General features: G+C 41.9%; 1 protein-coding gene across 1 annotated transcript in view; it reads left to right on the top strand.

Annotated features, from left to right (window-relative positions):
- LOC125018738 (regulating synaptic membrane exocytosis protein 1-like) overlaps nt 1-16,203 on the top strand; it is a 93,839-nt gene that overhangs the window by 27,514 nt on the left and 50,122 nt on the right. Inside the window, 2 exon segments of the mRNA XM_047602946.1 lie at nt 2,987-3,197; nt 5,799-5,810. Coding sequence (XP_047458902.1) covers nt 2,987-3,197; nt 5,799-5,810 — 223 coding nt within the window.

Genomic DNA, 16,203 nt, shown 5'->3' with positions numbered 1-16,203 from the left:
TTGGCCTCGATACCGATCAGGCCATCCCTGCTTTATATACATTATAATACGTCTTGACTGATCTTCAGACTCCGTAAACCGGTGCTTGCTTTAATCTGCTCGACTGGAAATAAAAACGTCCTCTCCTGTCGTGACTCTCTGTTTTTACCCTCTATCTGCTCCCTCCTCAATCTGCACGGTGTGAAATCCAATTAATCAGCATACTGTAACGCCTTAGATAAAACCAATACTCTTCCCCTCTCCTTCTCGTATCGATTTGAAGAGTTTCTCGTGTCGACGAAGCAGCCTCAAACTATAAAGGAAAAAAAAAAAGAAGTTGATTGCAGCAAAACACACAAGCAGCAGAGAGAGCAGTGGTATCGACTGGACTTAATGCAACGATTGTCTGCTTTGCTTTCTGGTTTCGCTTCCCTTCTCCTCCCCTTTTATTTATTATTTATCCAATAAAACAACCGCTCTTCTCACTTTTATCGTGTCTTATCAGCCTTTAACTTGTGTGATTTGTAGCGGGTCCCAGTCTGGGGAACTACCACGGAAACTAATTGGATCAAGTAATCAAAGTAAGGCCAAATGCTCATCGTGTTATATTTTAGGAGCTGCGGCCACACTGTTTATAGGCATGACAGTGTTGATCAGCTGGTCCGCCGCTTTTTTGTTCCACTCTCGATTGACCCAGTAACTGCAGGCTGGCCTGTCATGAAATGTGTGTGGTGGCCAGAGAATAAATCCCAGTAAATCTGGTGGTTCGCTTACTTTTTTTTTTTTTTTTTTGCAGTGGTAATGTTTTTGGAATTGCATGATACACTCCAACACCTGATGGATGGATCATTGACCGTATACATAGTGCATTTATTGTTTTACTTAGCAAGTAAAATATCTGTATGCACCAGATATGTAAGCACAGTTTTTCGTAACAGACTTGCAGCGTCTCCAGAGGACGACCTTAGGGTTCCTCTGAATGTTCATTAACTGTCTCTACGGGGTTAACTTTGGATTGTTCCTCTAAATAAAACGTAATATCTCGTTGGTGATCATGCTGCTCCATCTTAACATTCATATAATTAGAATTTTGGAGCTTTAATGAATATTTTGCATACGTCCAAAGCATCTTGTGCACCTAAAGCTGTAGAACCAGGCAGACGTAGCGTTAGATAAGCTGTAGTCCTATCTATCTTTGATCACTTTGTCTTGCAGACGTAAAAATAAGTGTTTTAACTCAGCAGGGGACAGTCGCGCTGTTTTATGCTAATCAGTAAAGGCTGAGATGCTAAGACACTAATTAGCATCTAGCTCAAAGCAGTGCTAAAAGTATGGGACGTGGAGTGAGACAGGTAACATGCAGTACGTACAGTATAGCTCAGCATGGACTGAGTGCACTCTGCTCAGGACTCAGACATATTAAACAGCATTAAAAGTAACAAATGTAAATGTGTTTGCCTTTACACAGCTCAATGATCGTAGCATGAAAAATAAGGTTAAAGCTGTTAAAGCTGCAGCTGTTTTGTTTTGTCTGAACTCTGACGTGGGAACCATGCGGAGGGAGCAGCGCCTCAGCACCAAGTGCTTGGAAGTCTGACTCCGAGTTATTACAGTCGGCCTGGAACTGGTACACCGGCATGCTTCTGCCTCATGATGCCCTTGCAAAATGCATTCTGGGATATCTGGCTGCACCAAGTCTGCACGAGTTACCTCCTGATGTGTCCTCGATAAACTGGGAGGGCAAGAGCTCATCCTGGCATATAGTCTGCATTGGGCCAGACGAGTACTTTGAATTAGAACACATTAGAGTACTGATGAATGCATATTAATACGCATTTTGAAATGAACGCATTATTTTTTTTACCTTCCACCTCATTCCTGGGGCACTGATGTAGCAGCAATTGTGGGTGTTTCTTCCAGTGAGACACAGGAAGTAGCAGGGAGCCACTGTTGTTTCTCACAGCAGTTTATTTGAATGTTTTAATTTCTTAACAGTTGTTCATTGTTTTAAAAGGACTTTGAATTATACTGCAATGGATGTGTCTGCAAAGATAAGGAGGCCAAAAGGACTTGTTGCTTTATTTGTGTTATTATTTTGCACTACTGGATTTAACGTGAAACATTCTGTCAAATGCATAATATGTTCAGGATTGACGGGTGAGTTGGCAGCAACAACATGTAGTGTTACCTTTTTCTGATCAGACTGCTGCAGTATTAACCTAAAAATGCCATAACTTCATCACAGACGTAACAAAATGTTAATGCAGTATTTTAATCTGAATAATAAACTTGACCTTATTGCTTTATGTAGATACTGATACACCTCAGAGCTTCTAAGACTGTTCACTGTTTCACTGTCTGAAGCGATAGAGTTAAAAAAAAAAAAGTAGCTAAAAATGATACTGTATGTCGTCTTTGGCCACTTTTTCTCGTCATCCTCTCATCCCTCTATATTAGTTGGCAGTGGCATTGTAATGTTGTCACGTTTGAGCTGTGACTGCTGGTGTTTTCACAAAGAAAGTGGATTTATCATATAACAGTTAACATGTAAACAAACGCCAGTTCTGATTCATAATGGAAGACGCGTACGTTATTCACACAAGGGCTGATGGGGGCTAGAAATAAGGTGGATAAGGCATTTGTGCAACTTTAGTCTTTTATTCCCACACACTATTTTGCAGCATACCTACACAAGTATGGAAAATATGGAATAGTATGGAATTTGATTTAATAAATTTCAATTTCCTAAAACATAAAATTAATGAAATTAATGAAAATTAATGAACGCAAATGATTAATTCCATAACTTATTTACATGATGCACAACTATTTACTCAAATGCCATGAATTAGATTTATTTTAATTTTTTTTTACCGTGAAGTCTGGAAATTAGGGTCTGTAAAAAGTACTGAATTTTGAAATTTCCAATGTGTAGGAACCCTGATATTAAAGAAAAAAGAAAAAGGTCTTGATGCGTTTTCCCTTTATTTCCTTTTTTCGTTTCCAGAGGCATCCAGCAGCAGCTGTCCAGCTACAGGGAGACGGTGATCCGGCAGGCCACGGCGGCTGCGGGCTCGGCCGTTCACCGGGACGATGCCCCGACCTGCGGAATCTGCCACAAGACCAAGTTTGCGGACGGCTGCGGGAATCTGTGCTCGTACTGCCAGACCAAGTTCTGCGCCCGCTGCGGGGGACGAGTCTCCCTGCGGTCCAACACGGTCAGGAAACACTCTCTGAGTGCTCTCTGCTCTCATTTGTATTCCGTGCCTCCCGCTGCGATGCATGAAGGTTATTCTTTTTACATAACAAAACCATATCGTACTATTTGTCAGGTAACTCGCAGCAAATTAAATCTGCCCTCAACGACACAGGTGAGGTGGAAACATGGTGTAGGGCAGCACATTTCAGCAGCTCTACGACTACACGTTTTTAAAAAGACCGTTAAAAGACCATTTAGGCTTTTGTCAATTAAAGAGAAAGGATGAGACATTACTGAGGGGTTTGAAAGAAATATGTTTATACACAGATATTTGGCAAATAATAAAAAAAATAAATCCAAGAAATGTTTTTAAAATGACATTATAGGCTATATTTCAAATAATATAATTGTTCTTTTAACGTTTTTAGGCTCTTTTTGTCATTAGCGAAAAACAAATATAAAAAAAAATTAACAGTGCAAGTTGAAATGAAAACAGGAAAATAAATTATGTAAATAAATCATATATTAATTTTACTTCTTCAAATCAGCATGTTACTTCTATACTTTTCTGGAGTTATATTTATACTTTTACTGTACATGTAAATGGTGAATTAATAGCCCGTCCACTCGGCTTTGAGTGGAGGTTTTCACAGAATACAGAAATAAAATGAAGGAATAAATAAAAGTGGAAATATTTGGTATCTCATTCAATGTTTTGTTTCCTTTTAATTCCATATTTCCAAACTGACGGGATAATAAACTCGCTCTTTCATCTCTCTTTATTATCTGATGGATGAATCTGTGCACATTATTTTTATTGGACTCCCAGTGTGTGCATGCAGAGATGAATTCTGTCTCCAGACTCAGAGGGAGTCACGCTCATTATTGAACCCGGGCCTGAACTCTGCGCGCTCGTATCACATGCAGCTGCTCACGGGGCCATATACTGTACGTCACATCAGGTCTCAGGTGTCGGAACTCAGGTGGAGGTGATGAGCCGTGGCACGTATTTGTGTCCGTACAGTGTGCTGTGAGTGTGTAGCTGTGTGTTTGTGCGCGCCTCCGCCCATGTGTGTGACCCAGGCGAGGGCTGGTAAAGGTTAATTGGGCATTAGACTCAGCTGTGGACAGAGGGGGTGGTCTCCCACTCTGTCTCAGTCTCCCAGGGGTCCGGAGGTGCCCTATACGCACCCAGCGGGGCGCGTGTGTGTGTGTGTGTGTGTGTGTGTGCACAAGGCGAATCTTCTTCTGAAATAAGTGACGTCCCATCTTCCTCCCCTTCCCCTCCCACATTGCCGGTGTGGCATTTAATGACCTCACACATGCGCAAACACACACACACACACACAGAGCAAAGTACATCCTAATTAGTTGGAGGCTGACGTGGGGAGAGTTGAGCTGCGGGGGTCCTGGGTGGTGGGTTGGGGAAGGTGCCAGAAGGTTTTTTTTGAAGGGTGGATTTAGCACCTGTAAGCTACGAATCTTCTAATCGTTTCTAATGTAAATGTAAATCAGCTTCATCGGCCAAGTTTCTGTGCACATTCGGAGAATTGCTTTTATGCATTTAACACGTCTATTTGAAGCAGTTGGTGGTCGTGTGAGGCATCGGGAGAGCAGCTCGATGTAAAAGACACTTTAGCCACTAGTCCATACCCTCCATAATGTAATATGATGCTTTAATTATTGCTCAAAAGTCCTTTTTTTAAAAAACAAATGGTATATTCCATTTGGATATGTAGAGTCTGGACATGTGACATTTGAAACTATAGAGTAGTTATTGTAATAAAGTTACCAGGTGCTTTATTCCATTCTTTCAAAAAGTTTGTTGAGACTTTTTTGGAGGTCCTTCTCTTGTTTCTTGCCTGCAGTCAGTGGCTTTACAGCATTCAGAGAATTACACAGAAAACAGCTGCAGGACACCTCTTACCGAGTGAAGCGCAGCCTGATCCATATTTCTGCTGGAAGCGTCTCCTCACGTTCAACGGATGAACGAGTATCGACTGTAGACTGTATAGAGATGGGCCACACAGTTGAAGTGAAGCCGAAGCAAGTAGAGCTCCCCCTGGTGTCTGGCTGCAGTGTTGATCATAAGCTCCACCCCCTCCTCATCAGTGGATGGGACTTGGGACAAATATAATATAATGTTGATGAATGTTCGAGTATCAATGTTTCGGAGAAGTTTCGTTTTTAGTGTTGGGATAAGTTAATCACCAGCAGTGATCAAGCTCCATGACGAACTCATGAGAGTTGGATTAATCTCGTCATCTAAGAAAATTAATAAACATGAGTTCAAACAACACCGGCAATTTCTTTTTCTGCCAAGTTACCTGTTGCATGTGTGTGAATAATAGTTATTGTTAGAGCATCCCTTGATACCATCATTTTTAAGGATTTACAGGGAAATAGTTTCCTAGATGTTTCCTAAATGCGTTATACATCCTAAGTCCTAATCCTACGATCATAAATACATTTCCTGTTAGTGGACAGTGCATTATCTGTGCTTCGCTGTATTTGTCCCAGGCAGGGCTGTAGGGTCATGGCCACGCTCCCAGATATCATTTTTGTTCACATTCTCTCTGTTTTTCTTTTCATTTTACATGGATGGCTGACTGGGCTGCAGGAGGACAAAGTGGTGAGTGCTGTGATTTTTTATTTTTCTCTTCACTACATACTGTAGCTCTGCCTGCAACCTTTAAGATGATGCATCTTAAGGGATTTAAACATATTGTATTTCTGTTTCTGTGAATGTATCCATGATCTGTGTGTGTGTCTGTTATTTTTATTATTATTATTGGTTCGAATCCACTGGTCGGTGGCAACAAGCGTCAAGATCCAGGTTTATTAGCCACCTGCAGAGTTAACAGTGTCATGAAATGTTAGTGATAAGAGAACTGGTTAGCTCTGGGACAAGGAAATACCAATGAAATCACACTGAGTTGTCGTCAGTGTAGTCTTCTCAGGGTGCAACAGGAAGTTGTGAACTAAAAAAAAGAAGGAAGGAAGGGAGGGAGGAAAAGAATACAGTACATCTGGACTCTGATGAGTTTATTTTATTTGTATAGTTTACGTTTTGTTTGGTTCTGGTTTGTTGTATCACCCTGCTCCCAGTCATAGTCACCTGGCCGACTATAACAAGGCTTAAGCAGCATCATCCATGGTGCTGCTGAAGATGTGTACCCGGTGGACATGCCTTTACTCCTTCCTCTGCTGGTGTAGCTGTGTCAGGTTTCGAACCTGCCCAGGCCTTGGCCGTCTTCCCCCAGGGCGGCCGCCAACCCGACACTTTGATGATCGTTGGCTGCGCTTGACCGCCACGGCTGTTTCAAGAGCGCTTCGGTGTGCTGTACATACTCGTCTCGCTCCTTCGCTGAAGCTCTGTACAACAATCGCTGGCTGTATAGCTGGACAGCAGACCGGGCCAGAAATACTGTTTGACATGCATTCATTTAATTAGTTGGGGATTGATTAATCTTTGCTGGCATGCTCTTCCAAAAGTCCAAAGTTACTCTGCTGACTTTTTCCACTTAAATTAAACACTGAAAGTTAAAATGAAAGAGTTGGCAAGAGCTGTCTTAGTCCTGCATGATATACGCTTTAACACTGTGTGTTTAGACTGAGTCTTTAAGGACACTTCTTGGGAATGTGTAGCACGCTAGTGTATTGTTTAACCCCTAGATGTTATTGATGAGACGTGGGACATTTGAGATGTTGACCCTGAATCAAAAGAAAGCCGATATGGTGGTAGAAGATTATGACAAATTAGTTGATCACTTGATAACTCAATAAGTGATTTTTTTACTTGGAGGAATAAGACTTGCTGTGGATAGAGTAATGGTTAGCTTGTCCCAATACCGGTCTACTGCAATATTAATGTTAGAATTCGCTCCAATCATAGTTTAAGTTTAACTGTGCATTGCTGGTCTCAAGTATAACATTTCTACCTTCCTCATATTGTGCAGGTCTCCTTTGTGCCTCGAAAACAGTTGTGACTCATCAAAGAATGGACATTCTGAGGTTGTTCTGTGGTGTCTGATGTGTTCTTAAATGTTCTTAGTGGGGGTCTGCTATCGGTTAAGGGGAGGGGCCTCTGTGGATCATCCCACAGACACTTGATCAGTTTGTGATCAAGTGAATTTGGAGACCAGGTCAACACCTTGTGCTGTTCTTCATGTTCTTTTGAGTTCATCCTAAAGAATTTTTTTGTGTGTGTGTCTGCGCCAGGCTGCATCATGCTGGGTCATTGCTATGGGGTGGGGGGGTCTGGTCTGGTCTAGGTGGGTGCTACATGTCTAAGTAAAATCCACACAAATGAATGTCAGGTCCAAAAGTTTCCCAGCAGAACAATTAATTGTCCCAAGATGCTCAGTGTCATTTACTCCTCCTGTCAGTGGTCATAATGTTGTGGCTGATCAGTGTATGGTTGCAGACTGTTCATCCAATCAGCTTTTATGTTTTAAGTTTTCAGTACAATATGGAGCTTTTTAAGCCTTTTCTTACACTCACTAACGTAACATTTAACATAGAATACAAAGAACTTAAATGACAACTTAAATAACTTTACATTTTTACAACATTTGTAGAAATGTCTCATTATTATTATTATTATTGTTTAATTCATAAAGTAAAGGAATAATACTAATTTGATATCGTGTCATATCCTCATGTGGATATGCAGAGGATTTAATTTTATACAACCAGCCAAAAGTGTCAATTTAACATGAATTAAATGGTGTTTTCAGGTTTCAGTACCACGGACAGCGACACTCAGTCATAAACTCATAGAAAAATAGAGTTTAAAAAAAGAGTTTAAAAACTCCCTTATAAGAAAACGAAAGACTAAAGGTTTAATGCTACTTAAGGTAAATGTTTTGAGAGTTTTTCAGATTTAATTCACTTCAGCTGCCACATAGGACCAAAATATGAAACTGAAGCCTAATAGCTATCTGCCTTATGTATTCACTGTGTACCGTCGTGTGACGAGGGAGCTGCTTTTCAAAGGACGTCTTTGAAGGTAGATGGACGGCGACAAAGATAAATAAAGTTTTAATGGGCACGGTGTGTGGTATGTGTGCCGCTCGCTACCTAGCGTGTTGCGCTAATGATATTCAGAGCTCGTTATCTGTAGCGATGGCCGAACTCTGGAGCCAGGTGTTTCTCACAGAAAGGGCCATTTTTAAAGTCTCGATTCTTCTTCTCGTGAGAGACCAGAGAAAAGCTTTGTGTGTCTCTAGTTGTAATGTCCAGGGCTGTATTTCCAGGGGGTTTGTGCTTTTACGTTCCCATAATTCAGACTCAGTACAGGTAGGTTACTGCTTTTAGACCAGCGATGCTTTTAACCAGCGGCATAATGTTGCTTCTATAAACTCTGTTTTAGACCAAACTTTTCCTGCTTGAGAGGATACTGGTATTTAATATAGAAGTCTATCTTCTCGTTACTTCATTACACATCAGTCCACAATGGAAACTACTTGATCACAGTAGCTCAGGTGCATATAAAAATCACACTCTCAAGCAAAAACAAAGATAAAATAAAATAAACCATAAGTAAAAAATCTTGTAAAACAAAATACTATAAGTAAAGAATTTATAAAATATCCATATGAACAAATGCACAAGAAATAGAGAGAGAGGTAAATATATATTATATACATAGGAATTATAATAATCTGCAATAATCTGGAGTTATCTGATACAGAAAGGTGAGTTTTTGTTCAGCTTTCACTTTCCTGTCTTTACCCCCCATCCCACATGACGTGAACGTGACATACCACATAGATATTAGATTGGAGTCAGCCATCACAGTCTCGTCAGATAGAAAAAATGAACAGTTTGTGTTTCACAGATCGTTGTATAGTTGCATTAAATCACTTGTTCGGTACAAGTGAGCACATACAACCATGACCTCCTGTCTGTCAGCAGCCTGTAGGATCAGATTTAGCTTCTGTCGCTGCCTCCTCCACGCACCTCCACAGATTAGTAATTGACGACAGAGGATGCTCGTCCATCACTTGTGTCCGTTTACCGTTAATTTAAGAGTTGTGTATCAGCCTTTGCGGTGGGGGCGGCCTTTCTGAGGTCAGTATTTGTTTGAATTATTGCAGTGTTATAAGATGTTGCACACCACAAGATGAATGGACGAACAAATGAAAGCAAAATAGCTAAAAATAAATAAATAAATAATAAATAAAAACCTGCGTCCCTGATACTTGTGTAAATGTATATCCATCGATCTGAGCCTGAGAGGAATTATGACTTTGTGCCGCTTTGTGTCGGGGTGCGGCGCGGCGGAAAAGCCCGAGCGATGTGTCATCTGCTGTTAACGCCACAGCGCCTCATGATTACTATTGATCTCCAGTCTCGCTAGCTGCGTCCGTCTCCACGTCCGTCTCTCATTGACTGGTCTTAAGGGGGCCATCTCTCTCCTGCTTGTTGCTGTACACACACCCTTATCAGCACACACACACACACACACACACACACACACACACACACACACACACACACAACAAGTAGACATTCACTGTATCTTGTCTGTACGTACGGAACGAGCACAGACTGTAGCGCACACAGAGGGAGACGAATGTATGAATGAACATACATATGCAAAGTGCTGTATCTTTTATTGGTTTAATGACATAGAAGAGATGTAAAGTAATATTTTCAATCTATGACAGGTCTACAACTCTACAAATGCTATTGTAAAGTTATTTTAAGTTGTCATTAAGTTCTGTGTATTCTATGTTAAATGTTACGTTAGTGAGTGTAAGAAAAAGCTTAAAAAGCTCCACATTGTACTGAAAACTTAAAACATAAAAGCTGGTTGGATGAAAAGTCTGCAACCATACACTGATCAGCCACAACATTATGACCACCGTTAGGAGGAGTAAATAACATCAACCGTTTTGGGACAATTTAATGTTCTGCTGGGAAACTTTTGAACCTGGCATTCATTCATGTGGATGTTACTTATACATGTAGCACCCACCTGGACCAGACCAGACCCCCCCCACCCCATAGCAATGACCCAGCAGGATGCAGCCTGATTCAGACACACACATAAAATCACTTTAGGAACAACTCAAAAAAGATGAAGAACAGCACAAGGTGTTGACCTGATCCCAAACTGATCAAGTATCTGTAGAAGGGATCCTTCAGCGGGGGATACACACACAGAGAAACACAATGCAACACAATGCAACACAATGCGATGTAAAAATGTTTGAGGCTCTAGTAGAACAAAATCCCGGAACAAGTTTGAAACTGTTTCAAAGTTTGAGTTTGACACATTTTTAGGTCTCAAAAACAGGACATCTAGGAAAAAAAAAAAAAAAAAAGAGGACGCCTGGTCACCCTAATTTGTGGGATGATTCACAGAGGCCCCTCCCCTCAACCCCCACTAACAACATCCTGTTTCCAGACACCGCAGGACACCCCCAGAAGGCCCATGTCCATCCTCTGATGAGTCACAACTGTTCTGGAAGCACAAGGTGGTCGTAATGTTATGACTGATCGGCGTGCATGAGACTTTTAAATACAAAAAAACAGAATATAGTGAGTGGAATAATGTTTGGGACTCAATCACAGTTTTTCAAATAAATATCAGGATGTTGTGATGTCAGGATTATTCGGAGTCTATATAATACAGTGTATTTTTATGCTGGAGTCTGTTTTCTCCCTGAATCCTACAGATAACGTGATGCTGCTCTGTAGTGAGTTCATGATTAGTCCACTTCAGTCTTCTGCCTCCAAACACAAGCCTCTGTTGTTAACTCTGTGGAGAGACGGACACAAAGTGTTTTTTTTTTCTCCATTTCTTAAATGTCACTGAACATAGAAGCACATGACTCCCGGGTAATGCACAGACCCTGTAGGGTGCTGTATATGCTGTAGCCACCCGCTTTTATTAGCTCGGTTACATTTCTGGTTTGTTTTATCATCTTTACGTGACCAGATCTTGTGTACTTCATTACCCATGAGCCAGTGGGGCCGCTGCCAGTCAGGGACAGAAACTCAGGTCACAGGGTTGTAGAAAAATCCCATTAATACGAAGCTTTGTTTTTTTAGACACTTTGTAATGCAGCTGCTAATTGTCTAGTTGTGTATCTGTGACACATGCACATGAGGGAAGAGAGAGTACAAACCAGGTGTAAATAAAAAAATAAAAAAATAAAAATTTATAATAATAAAAAAACGCGTTGCTGGCTGAGAAGCTATAAAATATTAACACAATCCTATTAGGAGTGTGTGAACACCTGCTCTCTTGCATGCACACACACACACTCTGTAATCGATGTGTTAAATCAGGGAAAGGAAACACACTTTTACACACACATGTGTGAGTCCTCACGTCTTATTGACCAACTATTTACTGTAAATGTGTGTGTTGTCTGTGAATGCATCTGTGTGTGTGTATGCTTTGTGCTTGTAGGACTAGGCGTGTGTGTGTGTGTACTGTATATATATGTGTGTGTTTGTACTGTATACGTGTGTGTGTGTGTGTGTGTGTGTGTTTAGCTGCGAGCCGTGCTGATATAGCACCTCATTAGCTGCTGTGGACACTAATCTCCTTTGTGGCAGTCTTTCATCCTTAACGCAGGATTTATAGACGCCCTCAGTTACGACGCCCGCCCGCCATACGTCAAGCTGTCATTGGTTGACGCTACTTCCTGGTCCCGCCCCTCCCCCCTTCCCCTCCCCTCCTTTGGGGTAAATGTGGTATGTTGCTCACCTCACAGGTGGCTGTGTGTTTATGTGTGGCAGGAAGGCTAACGAGGGTAAACTGACAATATGTTGCGTTTAATGCAAATTTTAAAAGGATGTATATATATATGTGTGTGTGTGTGTGTGTGTGTGTGTGTGTGTGTGTGTGTGTGTGAGTGGAAATTGAACCTCTCGCTGCCTCGTTCCTTCCACACACTGTCCTGTTAGCACATGACCCGCCCCCCCCTCTCCAGGAAACAAGCTCAGCTATAACAGGCTTCTACATTTCATCAGTGGCTCCGTTCATTCATTCAGTGTCAGACACACACACACACACACCCGTGTGCACACATGTGTGATGACGCGCCGCGCTGCTCCTCGACAGCCACGGAACAGACACACACACTCGGGCGGACGCGCACAGACTCGAGCGGATGCAGCGGGACGCAAAACAAACACACACAGGGGTTTGGTGTCCTAGTTTCCATCTGTGGATGGAAGCTATTCTCTCTCTGTCTCTTGCTTACTCCTTCACTCACAAACTCATCTCAGGAGTGTGTGTGTGTGTGTGTGTGTGTGTGTGTAAGGGGGGGTGGTAGCGGTGGTCTTACTGTGATCATGTGACACGCTGATGCTGCTGTTGCAGATTGTGCGTGTGGAAAAGAGCAAGCATTCATGTGTACGTGTGCATTGCTGCTCTTATGTGTGTTTGATTGCATGTATGCGTTTGTGTAAGTATGCACAAGCTGTCTATATCTGTGCTCTGACTTTGTGTGTGTGTGTGTGTGTGTGTGTGTGTGTTTCCCTGTCAGGCTGTTCTCTGCCTGCCTACAGTTCCTCCTCTCCAGTGCTTGTTTCACCATCTGAGTGTGATCTAATACAGGGATTACTACGGGATTAAGTGAGTCTCTCATAAAATAACTGCTCACCACTCGCTGTCTACACAACACCGGCCATTTGTTCTGCGGGATCAACACGCGAGGGTGAAACGCACAATAACTGCTCCAGAAAATGAGTAAAATCATGCTATTAGAGCTACTCATCGTAGTTCAGGGGCCACGTACAGCACGATTAGATCTGAGGAGTGTCGGACCAGTAGCGTAATAACATGATGACAAAACATTCAATGAACAAACTGAACATTTTTTTTTTTTTTTTTTTTAGGAAAAAGAAGTGTAATTTCAGCACATTGCTGCCATCTGCTGTTTGGTTCTGCATCTCAGTGTTTTGTTAATTTGAAATTCTGATTAAAATAACGCGACACCTAACGGAAGAACGAGGAGAGTTTTTGAAAAACTTCAGTAACTCCAGCACCAAAATGAATCCTGTTTTATAGGACTGAGGACATTCTTAGCTTATTTACAAATGATTGTTAAAGAAAATAAATTCAGGTTGCAGCCCTAGTGGCGTTCCAGTTGAGTTGCACCAAAAAAAACACAGATTTCGAATTTAAAACTTAAAAACTTCACTTTGTTTTTTACTCATGTTTCCTTGATAACAGGTTGGTTTTGTGGCGTTTTTAGTTTTTTTTTTTTTTTGAGGCGATAAATTAAGACGCCGCAGCAATATTCTTTAAGAAAAACTATCAAAATTTCCTCTGTGACTACATAGCACCTCCGCCTTCCTGTGAAAGTGCGGACAAGTAGACTCGCGCTGCCGCGTGGATCTGGCAGTCGTCCACCTCGTCGGTCTGGCCGCACAAAAATCACAGATTGTTGGATGTTTTCACCGAAGCTATAATGATGGCGTTGTTGTGTTTTTTTTTCTTTCTTTTTTCTCTCTCTTTGCTTTCTTTCTCTGTATGTGTGTTTGTGTGCGTTTCCCTCTCTCCCTGGTGGTGCTGGGGTGTTTGGCAGGATAAATATAGCTGCGTTGGTGTAAAGCTGTTTTCTCCTCGGCTTTTGTAGCTTTAATCAAAAGCAATCTGGAGGAGGGAGGAATGGAAGGGAAAGTGGGGGTGAGAGTGTCAGGGAGAGAAGGAGAAGGATGGAGAGGGTGAAGGGGGGGAGGATGAGAATATTGGGGGGGTGGTTGAGTGTTTTATTTTAGCCCTCTTTAAAGAGTCATCGGGGAGCGTTCAGGAGTAATGAGAACCCTGGTGGCTGCAGGAGTGGGACCTCCCCTTGCTCTCCTCTTCCATCCTTTCAGTCTCTTTATTTCCACTTCAGCCTCACTTCCTCTGTCTCCCCCTTTCTCTCTCACTCTGCTCCGTTGTCAACAAGACCATGACTACTACGGCTCTACTATTGGATGTAGACCACACCTCTTATTGATCTGAAGCATAGACTGTATATAAATATGTATGTATCAGGTATCCACTTCCTTCCTTGCATTGGCCATCTCTGCTCTACCTCCACCGGTTACAGAGAAATGCTGGATTATACGCTGCACTTATTTTTAATATATAATATTTATTTTCCATCTCTCACCCAATCAAGCAGCCGACATGACAACATGATAGCATCAAATAACTAACTCAAACAGGAGGTGACCTATGGCGTAAATACAGAGAGACCAGGAAAAATTTGGATAATCAGATCAGATTAACGACAACTGGTCTCAACAATGATCCATACGAACTGGTATGAATTTGGAAAAGTGTTCTAGTTAGTTTAAGTTAGTTTTAGTTCATTTGAGTTGTGATAAATGAAGCTGAATAAAAGATGCTAACGCTAAGAGCTTTTATTGTTTTATTGTTATTTATTGTTGGAACTGAAACAGTTACTGTCGGCCGTAACTATGACAAAACGACAACATCCACAAACTTATCTGACAACTTTCCAGAACGTAATTTCAGAAGTAACTTAAGGTAGATTCCAGTTGTTTCTCCTAATGCAGCAATCTATTTACTTCTCTTTTCTTTGGGAGTTGGAGATATCTGTAAAAATATAACATCCTGATCTCTGCAGTATGCATGAAAATCCTTAAACAGCCAAACAAACCTCACTCCGTTTGGTTTTCTATCAGGAGGAATTTCAAATTCATTTGACAATGTATTTGACAGGGGCCCCATACAGTCCAATTTGAACTCAAGCGGGCTGGACCAGTAACATATGAGGATAATAACCTATAAATAATGTCAGAAATACACAAATAATCCACAGTCAGACAGACTGAGAGGAAATGGAGGAGATTTAAGAAGACTGTTCCCCTCCACAGGAGTCGTCCACCAACAAACATCGCTCCACAATTGTCTGAACGGCCACAAAGGGTACAGTTTTTCTTCCAACAAACAAATACAAAAGCATAATATTTCTCTTTCGCTTGTTTGATTACGTTCTCAGTGTCTACTGTCAGGACTTGTGTGAAAATCTGCTGAATCTTTGAGTCATTTTTATGCAAAAATGTAGAAAATACTGTAGAAAAGCAGCACTGGACATGGGGCAAAATCTGCTCAAAATCACTTAAAATTCAAGTAATTATAACTGATAACTGAAGTGACAGCTATAAATCCTGTAACGTTTATCTAATTCTTGTGACTGCGTGTGTCTGAAGAGTGTCTGGATTTGGACCGGCTCGGCTGTGGCGGTATGAACGCAGCCAAACGTATAGCCTGCGTGCATATGTGCGATGAGGGAGAACAGAAAGAAGACGGGAGTTTTTATTCTGGCAGCGAGCTGAGTATTCTTTCATTATCCACTTGGCTTTGCGCTCCTCGTGTGGGGGCCAAAAGCAGCCCACGGTGGAAGCCAAGCTGCTCGCCGGTATAACCGCCGTGATGTTGATCTTAAAAAGCTTCCATAAAAGCCTTTTTCTGGACGACTCATTGGCAGCAGTGCCGCTCTTTAGGAAGCGCATTGTTCCCGTTTCCTGTTTGACAGCCGCAGCGATAAGCTGGGCCTCAGATTAGAGGTTGGCAGAAATGGAGTTCTCTCCTGTTGGACAATCCTAGTGTGAGACTAATAATCAGCAGCGCTCTGTTACTCTTCTCGAGTTCTCCGTTAAAATTATGTCTACCAATCAGGCATAACATTAAGACCACTTCTTGTGGTGACTCATCAGAGAGTGGACACAGGCCTTCTGAGGGTGTCCTGTGATGTCTGGTAACAGGATGTTGTTTTGTGGGGGCTTTGAGGGGAGGGGCCTCTGTGGATCATCCCACAGGTACTCGATCAGTTTGGGATTTAGTGAATTTGGAGGCTAAGTCAACACCTTGAGCTGTACTTCATGTTTGTTCCTTAAGTGTTTTTCTGTGTCTGTGTCAGTCTGCATCCTGCTGGGGATGGATGCTGCCATCAAGGAGTGTCATTACTATGGGGTGGGGGGGGCCTGGTCTGGTCTAGGTGTGTGGTTCGTGTCTAAGTAACATCCACATGACGTTTCCT

Source organism: Mugil cephalus, chromosome 13 (assembly GCF_022458985.1).
Source record: "Mugil cephalus isolate CIBA_MC_2020 chromosome 13, CIBA_Mcephalus_1.1, whole genome shotgun sequence".
NCBI lineage: Eukaryota > Metazoa > Chordata > Actinopteri > Mugiliformes > Mugilidae > Mugil > Mugil cephalus.
Note: the sequence above shows the minus strand (reverse complement) of the source record. Positions and strands in the feature narration are given on the sequence as shown.